Raw genomic sequence first — 19274 nt, forward strand, 5'->3', positions numbered from 1 at the left:
ATCAAACGCTTTACTGAAACGAAATGAATGAAACATCTTGCATGTTTCATTCTTCTAAACTTCAGAAAATTTAGATCCAATTTATTCAGCCTAGCATAGAGGAATCCTTTCTTCCCAATAAAAGTATATCCTTCCATTGATATGGAGACCAAAACTGCAGAATCTTCCAAATAGTCTGACCAAAGACCTGTAAGTTGCAGCAAAACTTGCTTATTCTAATGCTCCAGTCACCTTGCAATCCAGGCCATCATGCCATTTGCCTTTTTAATTGCTTGCTGTAGCTGCATACTAACTTGAGTTCCTGTATGATTATACCCAAGTCTCCCTGATCATTACTATTTAAAGTTTCACGTTTTAAAAACTATTCTGCTTTTCTCAGTAAAACAAATAACCTCACTTTCTTACGTTATATTCCAGCTGCTAAACTATTACCCTTTCACTTAACCTGCCTGTACCTCTTTACCACCCGTCTTGATTGTAAACCTGCATTCCCATGTAACTTTGCAAATAGATACGACACTCTCTCTTCATTAAAGCCATCAATACCAACTATAAATAGCCAAGACCCCAGCACTGATTCTTTTAACGCTCCACTAGTCACAGCTTGCCAACTTAAAAATGCCCCATTTATCCCTCCTTTCTGTTAGTCAATCCTCTATGCTAATATATCACCCCTAACTCCATGAGCCTTGTATATTAACTTTTTATGTGGCATCATATCAAATGCCTTTTGGAAATCCAGGTTTACAACACCTACTAATTCCCCATACTTACCTAAATAGTTGTATCCTTATAAAAGTCAAAAAAAATTGTCAAACATAATTTATTTTTGTAAACTGTCAACTTTGTATGATAATATTATTTTAAAGTGCACTATTAAGGCACCCTTATAATAGATTAAATCTTCTACAGAACCATCTTCTGTTTGAAAGTTTCTCAGTTTGTAAGCTTTTATAAATTTATCTGAAAGTTCTGTTTTTATCTTGGAGTGTTTTATTAGTAACCTTCTAATTAACATCTTAAACTTAAGAATTACAGTGAAACATCCCTTTTAATTATAGCTAAACAGATGTGAAGTACACTAAAAACAGATACCAAGTTTAATCCATTCCACAAGATCAATTTAAAGATGCAAATAGGTAAAAACAAAAATAGTATGAGAAAATAAAGTAATTTGATTCTATGAAATGTACATTCTTAATGCAAACACTTCAAGTGTGTACTATTTCAACTAGCTACAAATAGTGAAGTACAAAATATTAAATTGCATATTCTACAAAATCATTTATTTGTATCATACAGATGGTACAATTGCAAAATAAAACTATTTCTATTTACAGTGATGTAAACAGAGGTAAATCGGCGAGTCAGCATGAATAAAGAACATGATCCACAACAATGTTTTTCTAGTAGGTTCTGACCCATTTTCTCACAGGCATACTCAAACGTACTATCAGTATGACATTCCTTTTAAGAAATTAAACTCAACAGAAAACTTGAAAATAAAGGAATTAACCTTAAAATGTAATTTCCATCCATGACAAAGCATATACTCAGTCTATAATGTAACATAAAAAGTAACACAATGACTTATTGGGTGAATTAAGTTATCCTGTCTATTAAGAGTGTACACTGAATCACTGGACAATACTAGATTTCAGCTTACAATAAAGCACTTTTCATGTATCCCAGCAGACACATGCTTTGGTTGAAAAGTAACTGCATGTGTGTCCATGTTTCTTCTAGTAACACTGATATTTTAGACAGTTCTTCTAAGAGCACTGGTTCAACAGCAATAATCTTGAGATGGAGCTGCAGGGTGTAGAGAGGATGACAGAGGAGAAAAGAAAACATGTTAACATTTGTAAAACGGGAAAGACTTTTTGACCCAGCAGAATGTATGATACTTAGAAGTACCTAAGTTCTTACTGTTTGAATTCAAAGGAATGACAATTATTAAGAATGGACTGTATTTTTATTTAGTAATCACACAATTAAGTATACAGGTAGCTACAGCATAAAAATGGAAGATCAGCTTTATTGCGAAATACAATTGTAACAATGAAGCAAACTAAAATGCTTTAAGATAAGGAGGAAAGCAGTTAATGAGACAGCTCCCTTCTTCCTTTCCCAAAAAGTTATTTTTTTTAAATTTGAAAAATACCAACATTGCCAATTATTTTAATACTAATAGGATTAAATGGTTTCCTTCACTAGTTTTAAATGCGGTAGATGAAATTATTGTAAATGTCCTAGCTCTAATCCAACAAAATTTGCTGATTCAGGGACTGTTCCTTAAGCTCGGATGGTTGCATGTCAATCCATTAGGAAAAAATAACTAAGGAACTGTAGATTAGTTAGCCCGATATCCATTGTCAGAAATTAGCAGAGTCTGTAATTAAGGATGATTGAACACCTTGAAATCTTTCCGCAGATCAAAGACAGAGACAGTCAGCCTGGACTTCTGGTACATTTTATCTGACAATCCTGATTTAAATGTTTTTGAAGAGATTACTACAGAGGGATGATCTTACTTATTTGTATTTCTGGAAAGTATTTAAATCCAGACTAAGAGATTGAAAGTTCACAGAATCACTCAGCTAATGTTCTGGGGACGCAGGTTTGAATCCCACTATGGCAGATGGTGGAATTTGAATTCAATAAAAAAAAATGGAATTAAGAGTCTATTGATGGCCATGAAACCATTGTCGATTGTCAGAAAAAACCCATCTGGTTCACTAATGTCCTTTAGGGAAGGAAATCTGCTGTCCTTACCTGGTCTGGCCTGCATGTGTTCCAGAGCCACAGCAATGTGGTTGCCTAGTTGCATCTTTGGGCAACTAGGGATGGGCAATAAATGGTGGTCAAAATTGTGCTCTGTACACAAAGGTCTAAGTTATTTGTATACATGAGAAAGAATAGCGTGGTAACACTAGCCTCTAGAGAACTTCATTACAAACCTTCCTCCAGTTCAAAACCATCTATTAACTAATACTCATACGTTTCCTGTCACTCAGCTAATTTTGGGTACACATTGCTAATGTCCCACTTATTCAATGAGTTATAACTTTTTTTCACATGTTTATTGTGTGGCATTTTTAAAAGTCCACATATATGTCAACAGAATTATCTTCATCTACACTCCACTACCTCATCAAAAAACTCAACTAGGCTAGTTAAACATAATTTGCCCCAAACTAATCCAAGTTACTAATCCAAGCTACTGCTAACCTACATTTGCCCAAGGCAAATTAGTTTGACCTAAATAATTGTTTCTAGAAGTTTCCCCACCGTTAAAGTTAAACTGACTGATCTGTAATTGCTGGGCTCATCTTTACACTTTTTTTGAATGACGTGTGACATTACAAATCAAATCAAATCAAGTCTGCTGGTTCTCCAGTTGTCTGGCACCACCCAATTCTAAGGAAGACTGTGCCTCTTCAGTTTTCACACATACTTGCTGGGATGAGAGCAGCTCCAATAACACAAGATAATCAACACCACCAGGACAAAGTAGCCCAACTGATAGCTACCTCTTCCAAAAACACTTGATCCTTCTACCAACGGTGAATAGTGGCAGCTATGTTAGGTAGCACTTTCTAAACCCACATATAGAACAAAAGCAGCAGCAGAGGAGGTTTACTAGGCTGATACCGGAGTTGAGGGGATTGAGCTATGAGGAGAGGCTGAATAAACTAGGCTTGTACTCGTTAGAGTTTAGAAGAATGAGGGGAGATCTCATTGAGACGTATAAGATGATGAATGGGATGGATAGGATAGAGGTGGAGAGACTCTTCTCGCTCAAAAAAGACAGTAGGACTAGGGGGCACAGCCTCAAGATAAAGGGGAGGCGGTTTAGAACGGAGTTGAGGAGGAACTTCTTCACTCAAAGGGTGGTGAATCTCTGGAATTCTCTGCCCGTTGAAGTGGTGGAGGCTGCCTCGCTAAATATTTTTAAGAAGCGGGTTGATGGGTTCTTGATAAGAGAGGGGATTAAGGGTTATGGGGAGAGGGCGGGAAAGTGGAACTGAGCAGCGACAGATCAGCCATGATCTTATTGAATGGCGGGGCAGGCTCGAAGGGCTAGATGGCCTACTCCTGCTCCTATTTCTTATGTTCTTATGTTCTTATACATGGGAGCATCATCACCTGATGGTTCTCCTCCAAGTCACTAGCCATCCTGATGTGCAGATATATTGCTGTTCCTTCACTGTCGCTGGGTCAAAAATCCTTGAATACCCTCCTTACACCTCAGAGACTGCAACAGTTCAAGAAGGCAGCTCACTATCACCTCCTGAAGGGCAACTATGGCTGGGCAATAAAGGCTTGCCAGCGATGTGCACATCCCATTATGACTAAAAAATAAACACGTAATCTTATTAAGCCTAAAAGTGACAGCCTATCTAATACCGCATTTCAATTTCAAACCCTTCAAGTGTCTGAATGACCTTTCCTCTCACCATGACCTGCACAGCATCTTGTTCCTTGGCATAGACAATTAATAGCAACTACCTTTCCCACCTGTCATCTTTGATGCTTAAATCCCCTTTTTGGTCCTTCCCTTTACCAACCTTTTATTATTTATATGGCTATAGAAGGCTTTGGGATTCCCTTTGATGTTAGCTACCAGGCTCTTCTTATACTCTGTCATTGCTTTTCCGATTTACTTTTTCACTTCTCCTCTGAACCTTCTATATACATCCATACATCATATTCAGCTTGGTTTTTGGTTATATTATCCACCTGACATCTTGTCACAAACACACTTTTTCTTCATCTTAATCTCTATCTCTTCCATAGAAACATAGAAAAAAGGAGTAGGAGGAGGCCATTTGACCCTTCAAGCCTGCTTTGCCATTTATTATGATCGCGGCTGATCATCCATCATCCAGGGAACTCTGAATTTTTTTTGCCCTACGTCTCCCCTTCATGGAAATATATCTAGACTCAGCCCAACTTTCTCTTCAATTACTGTTTTATCTGCTGACCTTTCATTCCAATTTATCTGACCCAGATTAATTCTTATCCCACTTAAAGTGGCTTTCCTCCAGTGAATTATTCTTAGTCTGGATTGTTTTTGTTTTTCCATTGCAAACTCTATGATATAATGATCATTGTTCTTGAAATGCTCTCATACTTAAAAACCTGATTTCTTGGCCACTGCATCCCGAAGAACCCAAGTTCAACAGTATCTCCTTTCCCATTGAACTGGAAACGTACAGCTGTAGAAAATGTTTTTGATCACATTTTTGCCCTTTGCTGCTCTTTGTTATGCTTTTACTACCCCAATCTATATCTGAATAATTAAAAAGCCCCATTATAACTACATTACAATGCTTGCATTCTCTGTAATTTCCTTGCAGATTTGTTCCTCAAAATCCTTTCCATTAGTTGGTAGCTTATAGATTACACTGAGCAATGTAACTGCACCGTTATTGTTCCTTAGCTCCAGCCAGATAGATTCTGTCCTTGATTCCTCTGGGACACCCTCTCTCTCCTGCACTACAATATCCTCCTTACTCAATACTGCTGCCACTCCCACTCCTCCCCCTTTCCTATCTTTCCTGAGCATCCTTATATTATTTCACCCTTATGAAAGAGGAATACCAGGGTGCATAGATTATTGGGAGAGGCAGATAGCAATAGAGTAGGAAATATTAAATTTACGTTATCCCTTCCTCCTACTCAGAATAAGGGATAACGTAATAACATCTAAATTAGGGTTAATGTGTCACAACACCAGGTTAAAGTCCAATAGTTTATTTGGAACCAGATGCTTTAGGAGCGCTGCTCCTTCATCAGGTGATGGCACAGATTGGCATATTTAATATGCAGTCCTGCCTTTCTTTCAGTCATGTATGTTATAGCCACAGCGTCATAGCTCCGCATAGCAATCTATGCCAGTAACTCAGTCTTATTTAACAAACTCCATACATTCACATATGTGCACATTAACCCTAATTTAGACATTATTACGTATCCCTTTCTCTGAACCCACCTAATAATTTAATATTTCCTACTCTAGTGCTATCTGCCTTTCCCAGTAATCTATGCACCTTGGTATTCCTCTTTCATATTGCCTCCCTGTTCCCTCAACTCTGCCCATATGTTTAAATCCTCCTCAATAGCACGAGAAAATCGTCTCTCAAGGAAATCAGTCCCATTTCTGTCTGTTTACATGCAACCAATCAGGCCTTTTCAGATCCCAGAGCTGGAAAAAATGACCCAGGAATCTAAAACCTTCCTTCCTGCACCATCTTTCCAACCATGCATTCTACTTATCTGCATGTGGAACCAGGTATAATTCAGAAATGACCATTTTTGAGGTCCATTTTGCAAATTTTCTACCTCACTCTCACATCCCTCTTTTTGTCTGTGTCTTTTGAACCAATGTGGACCATCACCACCAGCTTTTCACCCTTCCCCGCAGTGCTTTGAAACCTGTGACATCCTTGACCCTAGTACCAGAGAGGCAACCGTGGTGCCATGGACTTGGCTCTGACTGCACTCCTCAGATGAACCACCAATTTCATCAGTTTTCAAAACTGAATACCGGTTGGAGTGCGAAATGCCCCCAGGGGACTCCTGCAGTACATGCCTATTTTTCTTGATTTTCTGGTGGCCATACATATGCATTGTTCTTGCATATTCTTTAATTGCAGGGTGATGATGTCTATAAACATGCTTTCCATAAAGTTCTCAACTGCAATGAAGCCAGCTGCTGTTCAAGCTCTGAAAAGCAGAGCACAAACTACTGCAACTTACTACACTTCCTGCACATATGGTTAACCAGGGCATCTGCAGAATCCTGGAATTGAAGGCAAATTATTGACCCAGCTAAGAAACAGAAAAGCTGGAAACAGCAATGCTCCAAATAGCTTTTTGGGCCTATAGATCATTAAAATTTCATGGACAAGAACAGAAAACAATCAAAAAATCTCATGGAACACTGGTCTTTATATCTAGACAATCAAAATACAAGAGAATATGTTTTAGGCTACAGCAATACAAAGTCAAAGTGAAATACTATCTGGAGAACAGACTGGCCTTGGTGGAAGTACAGTGTATTTTTACCAGAATAACAACTGGAGTCCAAGGATTAAACTACAAGAAGAGATTACATGAAGAGTTGTATTCCCTGGAAGGTTGTGAAGTGTATTTTCTGTTCAGTCCTTAAGTATGATCCCAAACTTCCAACGGCCTATCATTTTAATTCTTCACCTTGGTCTTACATTGAACTCTCTGTCCTTAGTCTCCTACACTGCTGCAATGAAGCTCAACATATACTTGAGGAACAACACCTCATCCTTCAACCTGTCATTCATTCATTCAATCTCTCATCTTTCAACCTATCATCGGCCTTCCTTTTGTCCTAGGCTCAGCCAACCTTTGTGGAAAACTTAGTACATTTCTAACTTCTCCCAATTCTGATGAAAGGTCACAGACCTGAAACATCAGATGAGATTTTCTGGCCCCAACACCTGCCAGCGTCATTGTGGGCAGAACAAGAAAATTCGGAGAGCTGTCAACATCTCTCTATAGAAGAATTGATTCATATGTGAATTGAAAAAAAATAAGAGAAGCAAAGAAAGAGTTGCTAACATTAAAGGAAATCTGAAGGTTTTCTCGGTATATGAATTGTAAAGAATGGGAAAAGGAGTAATGGGGCCATTTGGGGGCTTAAAAGGGAACTTATGCATGGAGGCAGAAGGCATGGTTGAGGTGCTAAATGTGAATTTTCCATCTGTATGTACCAAGGAAGATGCTGCCCATGTCGTGAAAAGTTGACATTGAATAAACTGACTGGGCCAGAGTCAGACGAGACGCACTCAAGGACACAGATGGAACGAAGGATGGAAACTGCAGAGGTACTGGCCATAATTTTCCAGTCTTCCTGAACTGGAGAATTGCAATGTCATAATCTTGTTCAGAAAAAGGTGTAAAGTTAAGCCCAGTAACTACAGGCCAGTCACTTAAACCTTGGTGGTAGGTAAGTTTTTAAGAAGCGATAATTCAGGACAAAATTAACGGTCACTTCAGCAAATATGGGTTAATTAAGGAAAGTCTGCATGGATCTGTTATGGGTAAATGATAATTAACTAACTTGCTTGAGTTTTTTGATGTGATGAGAGAGGGGTTGGATAAGGATAATGCAGTCGATGTCGTGCACATGGCCTTCCTAAAAGTGTTTGATTAAGTGCCACAAGCCAGAATGGTGGTGTATAGTCGCTTTTCAGACTGGAGGAAGGTTTACAGTGGTGTTCCACTGGGGCCAGTGTTAGGACCACTCCTCTTCATGATACATATTTATCACCTAGAGGGTGAGGGCACAATTTCAAAATAGGATGGTACAAAAAATGAACAGAGCATTGAACAGGAATTATTGGAGCTTATAACAAAAGAAACATTTGTGTGGGACTTTAATCTTCATATAGCTGGGTTAATCAAATTTGCAAGGGTGGTCTGCAAAATGAGTTTATAAAATGTTTCTGTGACAGTTTCTTGGAGCAATATGCTATGTACGTGACTAAGAATAAAGCAATCTTAAATTCAGTATTGTGTAATGAAGCAAGGTTTTGTAGTAGTCATAGTAAAAGATCCACTATGTACAAAATGATAATAATACCATAATAACATGAATCCCATGTTAACTTTGAAAGTGACAAACTCCCATCACCACCAGGAATCTTAAAACTTAAAGCAAATTACATAGGCATGAGGGGAGAACAGGCTAAAGTTGGTTGGGTAAATAGACTTAAAAGGAGATCAATAAACAGTTGGAAACCTTCAAATAAACAATTCAAAATGTTCAACAAAATACATTGCCTTGAAAAAAATTCCATAAGACAGACGCATCTGTGGCTTATAGAAGTATTAATGGATAGTACTCAATTAAAAGAAGAGATTTACCATGTTGCAAAAAACAGTTGCAAGCTTGAGAAATGGGTGTTTTGAAGCCAGCAAATGGCCCAAGAAGTTGATAAAAAATGAGAAAATATAATGAGAGTAAACTAGCTGGAAACACAAGAGATTGCAATAGCTTTGTCTATTGGATAAAAAAGGAAGGCAATAGCTAAAGTAAACGTTGGACCGTCAAAAGCAGAGGTTGGATAAATTATCACTATGGAACAAGGAAATGGCAGAGGCATTGAATAAAAGGGCAGCACGGTAGACAGTGGTTAGCACTGCTGTTTCATAGCTCGAGGGACCTGGGTTCGAGTCCCGGCTCAGGTCACTGTCTGTGTGGAGTTTGCACATTCTCCTTGTCTGTGTGGGTTTTCTCCAGGTGCTCCGCTTTCCTCCCACAGTCCAAAGACGTGTGGGATTGGCTGATTGGCCATTCTAAATTGCCCCTTAATGTCCCAGGGTACCTAGGTTAGAGGGATTAGTGGGTAAATATGAAGGGATATAGGGAAAGGTGGGATTGTGGTTGGTGCAGACTAGATGGGTCAAATGGCCTCTTTCTGCACTGTAGGATTCTATGATGCTAAATATTATGTGGCTGTCTTCACAGTAGAAGACACAAGTTTCTTACCAGAAACAGACTGTAACCTAGGGGGCTAAAAAGAGAAAATTAAGGAAATTAAAACCAGCAGAAAAAGAATTGAATGAACTTGGGCGACTAAAATCTGACAACTCCCTGAGACCTGATAGTTTACACCCCAGGATTCTGAAAGTCTTAGCTACAGAGATAATGATGAGCTAGCTACTATTTCCAAAATTCTTTAGATTCAGGAAAGGTCTCACTAGACTGGAAATTGGCAAATGTCACACTACTTTTCATTAGGGGGGAGGGGCAACAAGTCAGTTAGTCCAACATCAGTTGTTGGAAAAATGCTGAAATCTATTATTAAGGAAGTCTTAACAATGCACTTAGAAAGTCAACATGGTTTTCCTAAAGGAAAGTCCTGTTTGGCAACTTGAGTTTTTTTGAGGATGTATCAATTAGGGTAAATTTAGGGGACAAAGTAGATGTAATCTACCTATATTTCAAAAAGGCATTAATTAAGATGCCACTCAAAAGACTAATAAGCAACATTAGGAGTTAGAGGTAATACATTAGCATGGATGGAGGATCAGTTAATGGAAGGCAGAGTGTGGGCATGAACTGAGCTTTTTAAATTGGCAAACTGAGTAGAGGAGTGCCCCAAGGATAAGTGCTGGACATCAGCTATTTACAAGCTATATTAATGATTTATTGAAGAAATAGAGAATAAAGTATCTAATTTTGCTGATGATACCTCAAGGTAGCTGGAAAGGTAAGCTGTAGAACTGTCACAGAAGGCTGCAAGCAGATATACACAGGTTAAGTGAGAGGACAACAAGATGGCAGAAGGAGCATTATGTAGGGAAGTGTGAGGTTATTCACTTTCATAGTAAAAATATAAAAGCAGAATTTTTTTTTAAAATGTAAAACTTGTAAATGTTAATTGTCATTGTGTGTGCTCATACAAGGAATGCAGAAAGCCGGCATGCAAATTCAACAAGCAATTAAGGAAGCAAACAGCAAAGTTGGTCTTTATCATAAAGGGATTGGAGCACAATAATAAATAAGTCTTGCTACAATTGCACAAGATTTTGATGAGACCAAATATGGAATAATGAGTGCAGTTTTGGTTTTTATATTTAAGAAAGGATATACTTGCACTGGAAACATTGCACCAAAGATTCACTAAATTGGATCCTGGGGTGAAGCATTGTCCTGTGATGAGAGGCTGATTAAACTGGGCTCATATTTGCTAGGGATTAGAAGGATTAGAGCAGACCTCAATGAAAGCTACAACAATCTGAAGGAGCTGAGATGAGGAACTTCAGTTACATAGCGAGACTGAAGAAGCTGAGACTGTATTCCTTGAGGAAAGTTGAGAGGAGATTTGGCGGAGGTATTCAAAATCATGAGGGATCTGGACAGAGTAAATGGCAGAAATTGTTCTTATTGGTGGAAGGATTGAGAATCAGAGGACCAATCCAAGGTGATTGGCAAAAGTACCAATGGTGCATGAGGAAAAACTTATTTATGAAGCAAGTGGTTCAAATATAGAATATACTGTCGCAGTACGCAGTGCAGACAGATTCAATTGTAGTTTTCAAGAGAGTTAAGGGTGTACTAAATACAGTCAATGAAACTGCAATACACAGATTTTTATTTTAAAATCATGTTTACAAACATGTGCATTAGTTAGCCCTCAAGTGAAATCCATGTGGCATTGCATAGTCGATAGTCATGATGTGGAGATGCCGGCATTGTAGGCACAGTAAGAAGTCTCATAACACCAGGTTAAAGTCCAACAGGTTTATTTGCTAGCACAAGCTTTCAGAGCGCTGCTCCATCAGGTGAGTGAAGAGCTGGGTTTACAAACAGAGCCAAGTTCCGCACACAGTTGAATGGCTTCAACTGGGATCTTGGGTTCATGTCTCACTATCTGTAATCCCAACATGCCGGGGCTAGCAAAATCTCACTAACTGTCCTGGTTTGAAACAATTTACACCTGTTTAACCTGCGCTTAACCCTCTCTCCACTCGCATTATCTGTACCTGTAAAGACCTGATTACCTATTAAGACTTGCATTCCAACCATTATCTTGTAAATTGAGTCTGTGCCTATAAGTCCTCTGTTTGTGAGCCCATCTCTTCACTCATCTGATGAAGGAGCAGTACGCCAAAAGCTTGTGCTACCAAACAAATCTGTTGGACTTTAACCTGGTGTTGTGAGACTTCTTACTATAGTTGATAGTGATATTGGAAAAATTAACTTCTATGAGGGCTAGATGTTTTTTTAATTCAAGGTATGTGGGCTTCACTGGCTAGGCCAGCATTTATTGCCCATTCAATTCATAGACTCAAAGAGGTCTAAACACTCCTTGGAATAGGGTATCAGTGGAATAAATCTGAATTGTGGCCCCTAAACAGTCACTCCAATGCAATTTGCCTGCTGAGGACTTACCACCTACAAATAGATCTGGGGTTTGGGAGGCCGGAGAAGTACCCCTGTTCCTCTTCTAATTCCACTAAGTTTTGTTTCTAGATGTATTAACCAACACGACTGCTGATCATCTCTAATTATAATACATTTACATGGTTTTAATGATTTTAGGGAATCAATTTGCAAATTATTTTAGAAATCTCCAGGCACTTCTATGTAATTTTGGATGGAACATCAACTCTGGACATTTCCACAATTCAGAATCTTAAGCAGGTTGCTTTCAATCTCTGAAAAACTGAGCCATATTCACCTTCAACATATCCATGGTTATCTTAAATACTTTCTAATACATGACTAGTGCCTTATAACAGCTATATGACAGTGCCTTCAGCAGTTTCCTACTGGTGGTCATTACTCTTCATAGAATCACAGAATCCCTACAGTGCAGAAGGAGGCCATTTGACCAATCGAGTCCACAGCAACCCTCCAAAAGAGCATCCTTACCCAGGCCTACTCCCCTTGAACTTATCCCCTGTAATCCCGCACATTTACCATGGTTAATACACTTAACCTACAATTTTTTGGACACTAAGGGGCAATTTTGCCAATCCACCTAACCTGCACATCTTTGGATTGTGGGAGGAAACCAGAGCACCTGGAGGAAGTCCACACAGACACGAGAAGATGCAGACTTCATATAGTCACCCAAGGCTGGAATAAAATCCAGGGGTCCTGGCATGGTGAGGCAGCTGTACTAACTATTGTGCCACTATGCTGCCCAACGTTGGTACAAGCAGCAGTGTTCCATACATGCTCAAAAGGTTGCTGCATTTACTGAATAAGTACTTAATCTAGTCAAATAAGAGGTCAAATACTTCAGTGGTCTAGATTCCCAATTAAAGATAAGGACATGGAGATTATAATTAATTACCAGTACGCTGATAATCAGCATATCACTTGGGCTTTAAAAATAAACCATGGTTTGGGAAAACGCTTTCTGAATTTGCTGACAGCAAATCAGAAAAAGGGACCAGTCTATGTTCGAAAGAAATGCCTGCTTCCTATGTTTAAATTTATGAAATAAGGTACAATAGGAAAGAGGCAAGTGAAACTCCACCAATAGTTATTAAACCCTCATTTCACTCACACAACGAGGCTACAATGAATCAAAAATGGAGCTCAATAAGATTATTTTTAAAATATTCCAGTTGGGTGTCCTTAAACAATTATTGGACCAATAATGCTTAATTTTGTGCAGTTATTCATGGGATGTGGGTGTCACTGGCTAGGCCAGCATTTATTGCCCATCCACAATTGTCCTTGAGGTGGTGGTGGTGAGCTGGCTTCTCAAACAGCTACAGTCCATGTGATGTAGGTACATCCACAATGCTGTTAGGGAGGAAGTTCCAGGATTTTGACCCAGAGACAATGAAGGAAAGGCATACATTTCCAAGTCAGGATGGTGAGTGGCTTGGAAGGGAACTTCCAGTTTGACATTCCCATGTGTCTGTCCTTCTATATGGTAGAGGTTGTGCATTTGGAAGATGCTGCCTAAGAGATGTCAAGAGTTCCTGCAATGCATCTTGTAGATGGTACACTCTGCTGCCAGTGTGTCTCGGTGGCAGAGGGAATGAATGCTTGTGGATGGAGTACCAATCAATGCTAAAGTCAAACTAAATATAGCTGTTACCAAATGTGCTAATAACCAGATTATCTTTCAATAATTCATTATTGTTGTGAGATAGGTTAACTGAACAGCAAAACATTAGCAGATGGGGTATGTGGGAAAATGTAAGGTTGTCAACTTTGGCAAGTAAGAAAGAAAAGCAGAATAATTACCTGGAGCAAGACTACAAAATGCTGCAGCGCAGAGGAATTTGGGTATCCTTGTACATGAATCACAAAAGGCCAGCGTGTAGTACAGCAAGTAATTAGGAAAGCAAAAGGAAAGTTGGCCTTTATTTCAAGGGGCATGGGGTACGGAAGTTTTACTACAACCATACCGGGCATGAAACTACACCTAGCATACTGTACAGTTTTGGTTACCTTATTTAAGGTGGTACATATTTGAACTGCAAGCAGTTCAGAGAAGGTTCACTAGGCTGATCCCTATGCTAAAAGGTCTGTCTTACGAGGACATGTTCAGCAGATTGGGTTTGTATATGATAGTGTTGAAAAGAATGAGGCATGATTTAATTGAAACATAGAAGATTCTGAAAGCCTTCACCAGGTAGAGAGGATGCCTCCTCTCATGAAAAAACTAGAATGAGGGCCACAGCTAGACAGATCTTTGACAAGAGAGTGAAGGGTTATGGGCAGGGACATCAGGGAATGTGGAATTAAGGCCATGATCTAATTCAATGATGAAACAGGCTCAAAAGATACAAAAGTCTGAGGTCTGACTCAAGAACAGCTGCTTCCCTGCTGCCGTCAGATTTCTGAATGGACCTACCTTGCATTAAGTTGATTTTGCTCTACACCTAGCTATGACTGTAACACTACATACTGCACTCTCTTGTTTCCTTCTCTATAAATGGTATGCTTTGTCTGTATAGCATGCAAGAAATAATACTTTTCACTGTATGCTAATAGATGTGATAGTAATTAATCAAATCAGGAGCCTTCTCCTGCTCCTATTTCTTATTATCACTGCTTTTCATTCAAATCTAAAACAGTCATTTGTATATTACTGCTGATCTTGTTAGGCTCATGGGTGACAATTTATACTGTTATTCAAATGATTTAAAGTCAATATCCAACTAGTAAATTGTATCTCCCATTGTGTAAATCACAAAAACACATGTACAAATCACAATGGAGAATCTTAGAATATTTGCAGAATAAGAAGGTCATCTATTGGGATATGTCATTTTCATTCTTCAAATGAAATACATTCTACACAAAATAAAACTCTGCCTATGTAACTGAACCTACTCCTTAAAAAGCTGGGAACTTTCATGCTGGCTTTTGACAATAAGGAGCCTAATATGAAAAGCAAAGAACTTTTTCTGGAAGAAAATAAGCAGGCTTAGATCCTGGGGTTTTTATGTACAGTGGGATCGGCAAACCAACTGTTCCAACTAGGTGTTGGAGTTGGATGACTGAGGTGAGGAGAAATTTCTTCATCTAGAGAATCTGTAGAACTCATTGCCACAGAAAGTAGTTGAGGCCAAAATGTTGCATGATTTCAAGAAGAAATGAGATACAGCTCTTGGGGAATAAGGGATCAAAGGTTGTGTGTGTGTGTGTGTGTGGGGCGGGGGGGGGGGGGGGGGGGGCGGCACATACGCAAGAAATATTGAATATCAGCAGCCATGATCAAAATGAATGGTGGAAAAGGCTTAAGGGCCGAATAGTTCACTCCTGCTTCTATTTTCTATGCAACATCATCATGAACCCTCATTGTACATTCTTAGCCTGTGTCTTGCCAGAGTCAGTTAGCTCAATTGCTAATTGGACAGCTGATTTGTGATGTGGAGCGACACCAACAGCATAGTTCAATTCCTGTATTGGCTGAGATTATTTATGAAGGCCCCGCCTTTTCAACCTTGCCCCTCACCTGAAATGTGGTGATCTTCGGGTTAAATCATTACCAGTCAGCTCTCTCTCAAAGGGAACAGCAGCCTATGGTCATCTGAGACTGTGGCAACTTTACTTACTAATAAATTATGGGTTATACTCTATAGTGAGTGGAGGACGCAAAGTAAAAACTAACTTTTCTGCTTTCACTGAAAAACCCCAATTACCTTTAGGTACAATGCCAGGTAGGCCTGTGTCAGCTCAAATTCTCTTTTGCTATCAAGCATGTAGCTGATCATTTTCAGAAAGCTCAACATCACATCCAACGATCCACCTCCTTCTGGGGCAAAGCCCCTCAGCTCAATGTCAATAGTCGATGGTCCCATTCCTTTCAGAAGCTTAACTGCATGGTCATCTGCAAGGAACCAGAGAAAACTTCCTTTGATAACACTCAAAACAAAATTTCAAAGCATCAGATTTTTTCATGCTGATTTGATCTTCTGGAGAACCACCAATTTACTATTCTTATATGACACAGGCCAGGCTTATCCAACTGGTGGCATGTGGGCAACATTGTGGCCTGCGAAACTCCTCTACGTGATGCCCTAGAGCCACAGTTCAAAACGCCAGTAAGACAAGCAAATTAAATTCAAGATTTTGCAAGCGGCTGCTCCCCCGATCAATAGGTTGTTCCTTTCCCATGGTGTGTCTCCACCCCCCCCTGCAAAAATGGAAATGTCTCCCCCCTTACCCCTCACCCCAAACTTCATAGGCCAAAGTTAGCAGAAATGTAGAATACTAGAAGTATTATTTTTGATCAATAAAAGGGATATCAAGCACACTCAAAGTGGAAAAGAACTATACAAGTTACTTACAATTGTTGGTGTTTAGAGCATCCTCCAGCTGCATATACAACTCTGTTTTCTGTGCCAATACGCCAAGATTTACCACTTTTGACTGAAAATAAAAAAGATACAGTAGAAATGATCAAGGTTTCAGCACATATTACTGAATTCAAAACTTCCTTTACACAATACATCTATATTTTTCAATATTATAGAAATGAATTCAAATATAAAGAAACAGCCTTTTTTGAGTCTTGGAAACAAGATTTAGAATACACTATTTTGAAACATGTTACAAAGATCTTGATGCTTATTAGTTTCTGAATCCTTGTAGAGAACCATCATTCGACTTACATTTATTCTTAAGAATTCTCCATTGTACCATATCAGATATATTACATAACTGCATCATCATCAGTTCAAACAAATTACATTTCTGATACAACTTCGGAATAAAATATCTTGTTTTCCTTTTATCATGATGTAATTAAGGTAGATTTAATGATGACTGAACCAATTGGGTGTATATGTTTATGAGCCATCTAATTTTACTTTTGACTCCTCTTCCACACTGGTAACATTTCTAAACCGAGAAAACGCAAATAAATAAAACAGCATAAATGTCAAAAACTTTTAAAAGGCTCAAGCACATTCATGTGCCCAACATGGATATCAGTATTGCCAAGGGCAGAAATCAGACATTACTGGTTTTCCTCCTACCTGGCCTTCAGCAGTTTGTTGTTCCACAGCAGCAAAGTGAGGCACAAGGCCAGGAACAGTTGGAATGAAGAAGGGAACAGATTTGGGCACTTTAGGTGGTTCCTTGGGTTTATTTCTTTTCTGCAGATCAGCCAAACAAAACAGATTAGTGATCAGAACACAAGAGATGTACAAAGCGTGATTTTAAAGGGATAAATAAGTTTTATTAAAATATATCAAACTAAAGATGCCAACATATAACTTTGTGGCCAATTAAAACTATCTCCGAGGTCGCAAATAAATTACGGATAGTCAAAGTATGGCTTTATGGTAAAGTTATTCAATAAATATTCAAAAATCACGTCAACATTCAATAGAAATTTAGGTAGTATGTAATTTCCAACACTTAAAAGAACGTGTGAACAAGACCACATACTGTAAACCACCTGTCAGAATATGGATAAATAGCAATATTTTGTGCAAAGAAAACAAAATATTGACAACAATTTTGACTTTTTTAAAAAATGTGCTCATATCATGTACCACCATAAATATCCTAAAAATATTCAGTTAAGAAAATTTAGCTTACAAGAGCATAAAGCACAATTTACTACCTTGATAACATCAAGATTGAGGAGATTTTTCCAGCGTGATTCTGGAAGCAAAGAGAGAGTTACCAACTGCTCTCCGAGCTGTTCGGATGAATCATATTCTATCATCTGGTCCTCTACTTCCTCTTCATTGTCTGAAGTCTCCAACTCTAAAATAAAACAAGCACTTTTCATATCTTTAAAACTATGGCAAAAAGCTGTAATGAACTTAACAGGAAACATGCAGATTATTAAAGAATGTGTAATTAAATTTGCACAAGTAATGCACGTTCCATTTAGAAAGAACCGAAGAAAGCAAAATAATCAACTTGCTATGTATACAATATTAAGCAGCCTGAAAAACTAAAATTTAAATGTAATTTCTGGAAAGTTCAGTTTTAAAATAAAAACCTTGTTGCTGGCGCACTCCAGGAAGCATTACAAAAGAAGGTTGATAATCAGCAGGTAGTGGCCGAAGGGAAATAATATTATACAGCGTCTTATTGGACCTAAACAAAAGAGAGAGAAAGTGGGTTATTACAATTTGCTGCTCATTCCAATTATCATAGCTGTTGGTATACATTTCATGGTAACCCCATCCAAACAGTTATTTTTTGAAAGGAAATATATATTTTCCCAATTCAAATTCTTTGGCAGTGCATTGATTTATGACTCTTACTATTCCTACTCAATTATGTGATATGAAGTTGTAAGAGAATTTTCATATCTTTTATGGTGTCTCAAAGTGTGTCACAGTGAATGAATTTCTTTTGAAGTATAGACATCTTTATTTTGTTGACAAACATGGCAACAAACTTAAGAACACAAATGGGTCTTCAACTATAACCTCCTGCTTTTTCCATGATACTTTATGCATAAGATACAAGAACCACAAACAAATTTTCAAAGTTTGCAAAGGGGACAAAGTTTTGAAATGGTTTAAAAAGTAAGGGGAAAATATTGTATGTCAGGCAGACATAGACTTCTGACGTCAGCAAATGACATAAGAACATAAGAAATAGGAGCAGGAGTAGGCCATCTAGCCCTTCAAGCCTGCCCCGCCATTCAATAAGATCATGGCTGATCTGTCGTGGCTCAGTTCCACATTCCCGCCCTCTCCCCATAACCCTTAATCCCCTCTCTTATCAAAAACCCATCAACCCGCGTCTTAAAAATATTTAGCGAGGTAGCCTCCACCACTTCAACGGGCAGAGAATTCCAGAGATTCACCACCCTTTGAGTGAAGAAGTTCTTCCTCAACTCCGTTCTAAACCCCCCCCCCACCCCCCCCGCCCTTTATCTTGAGGCTGTGCCCCCTAGTCCTACTGTCCTTTCTGAGTGGGAAGAGTCTCTCCACCTCTATCCTATCCATCCCATTCATCATCTTATACGTCTCAATGAGATCTCCCCTCATTCTTCTAAACTCTAACGAGTACAAGCCTAGTTTATTCAGCCTCTCCTCATAGCTCAACCCCCTCAACTCCGGCATCAGCCTAGTAAACCTCCTCTGCACTCCCTCCAAGGCCAAAATATCCTTGCATAAGTACAGCGCCCAAAACTGCACACAGTACTCCAGCTGCGGCCTCACCAATGCCCTATACATATGACAGAGAAGTGTGAAATGATATATTTTAGAAAGACAAAATTAGGAAAGATGAAACAGAGACCCCTCAGGGCTCACAAACAAATCTTTGATGA

At 38.8% G+C, this 19274-nt stretch overlaps 1 protein-coding gene across 1 annotated transcript in view; it reads right to left on the reverse strand.

Annotated features, from left to right (window-relative positions):
* Positions 1-1259: 1259 nt before the first annotated feature.
* wdr36 (WD repeat domain 36) overlaps positions 1260-19274 on the reverse strand; it is a 99916-nt gene continuing 81901 nt past the window's right edge. Inside the window, exons 18-23 of the mRNA XM_080189029.1 lie at positions 17988-18085; positions 17601-17746; positions 17008-17127; positions 16318-16399; positions 15670-15857; positions 1260-1812 (exon numbers count right to left, since the gene is read on the reverse strand). Of these exons, the coding sequence (XP_080045155.1) occupies positions 1663-1812; positions 15670-15857; positions 16318-16399; positions 17008-17127; positions 17601-17746; positions 17988-18085 (784 nt within the window). The 3' untranslated portion in view covers positions 1260-1662. The remainder of the gene's footprint in view (positions 1813-15669; positions 15858-16317; positions 16400-17007; positions 17128-17600; positions 17747-17987; positions 18086-19274) is intronic.

This window comes from Carcharhinus amblyrhynchos, chromosome 5, assembly GCF_965287045.1.
Source record: "Carcharhinus amblyrhynchos chromosome 5, sCarAmb.v2.hapA, whole genome shotgun sequence".
Lineage (NCBI taxonomy): Eukaryota > Metazoa > Chordata > Chondrichthyes > Carcharhiniformes > Carcharhinidae > Carcharhinus > Carcharhinus amblyrhynchos.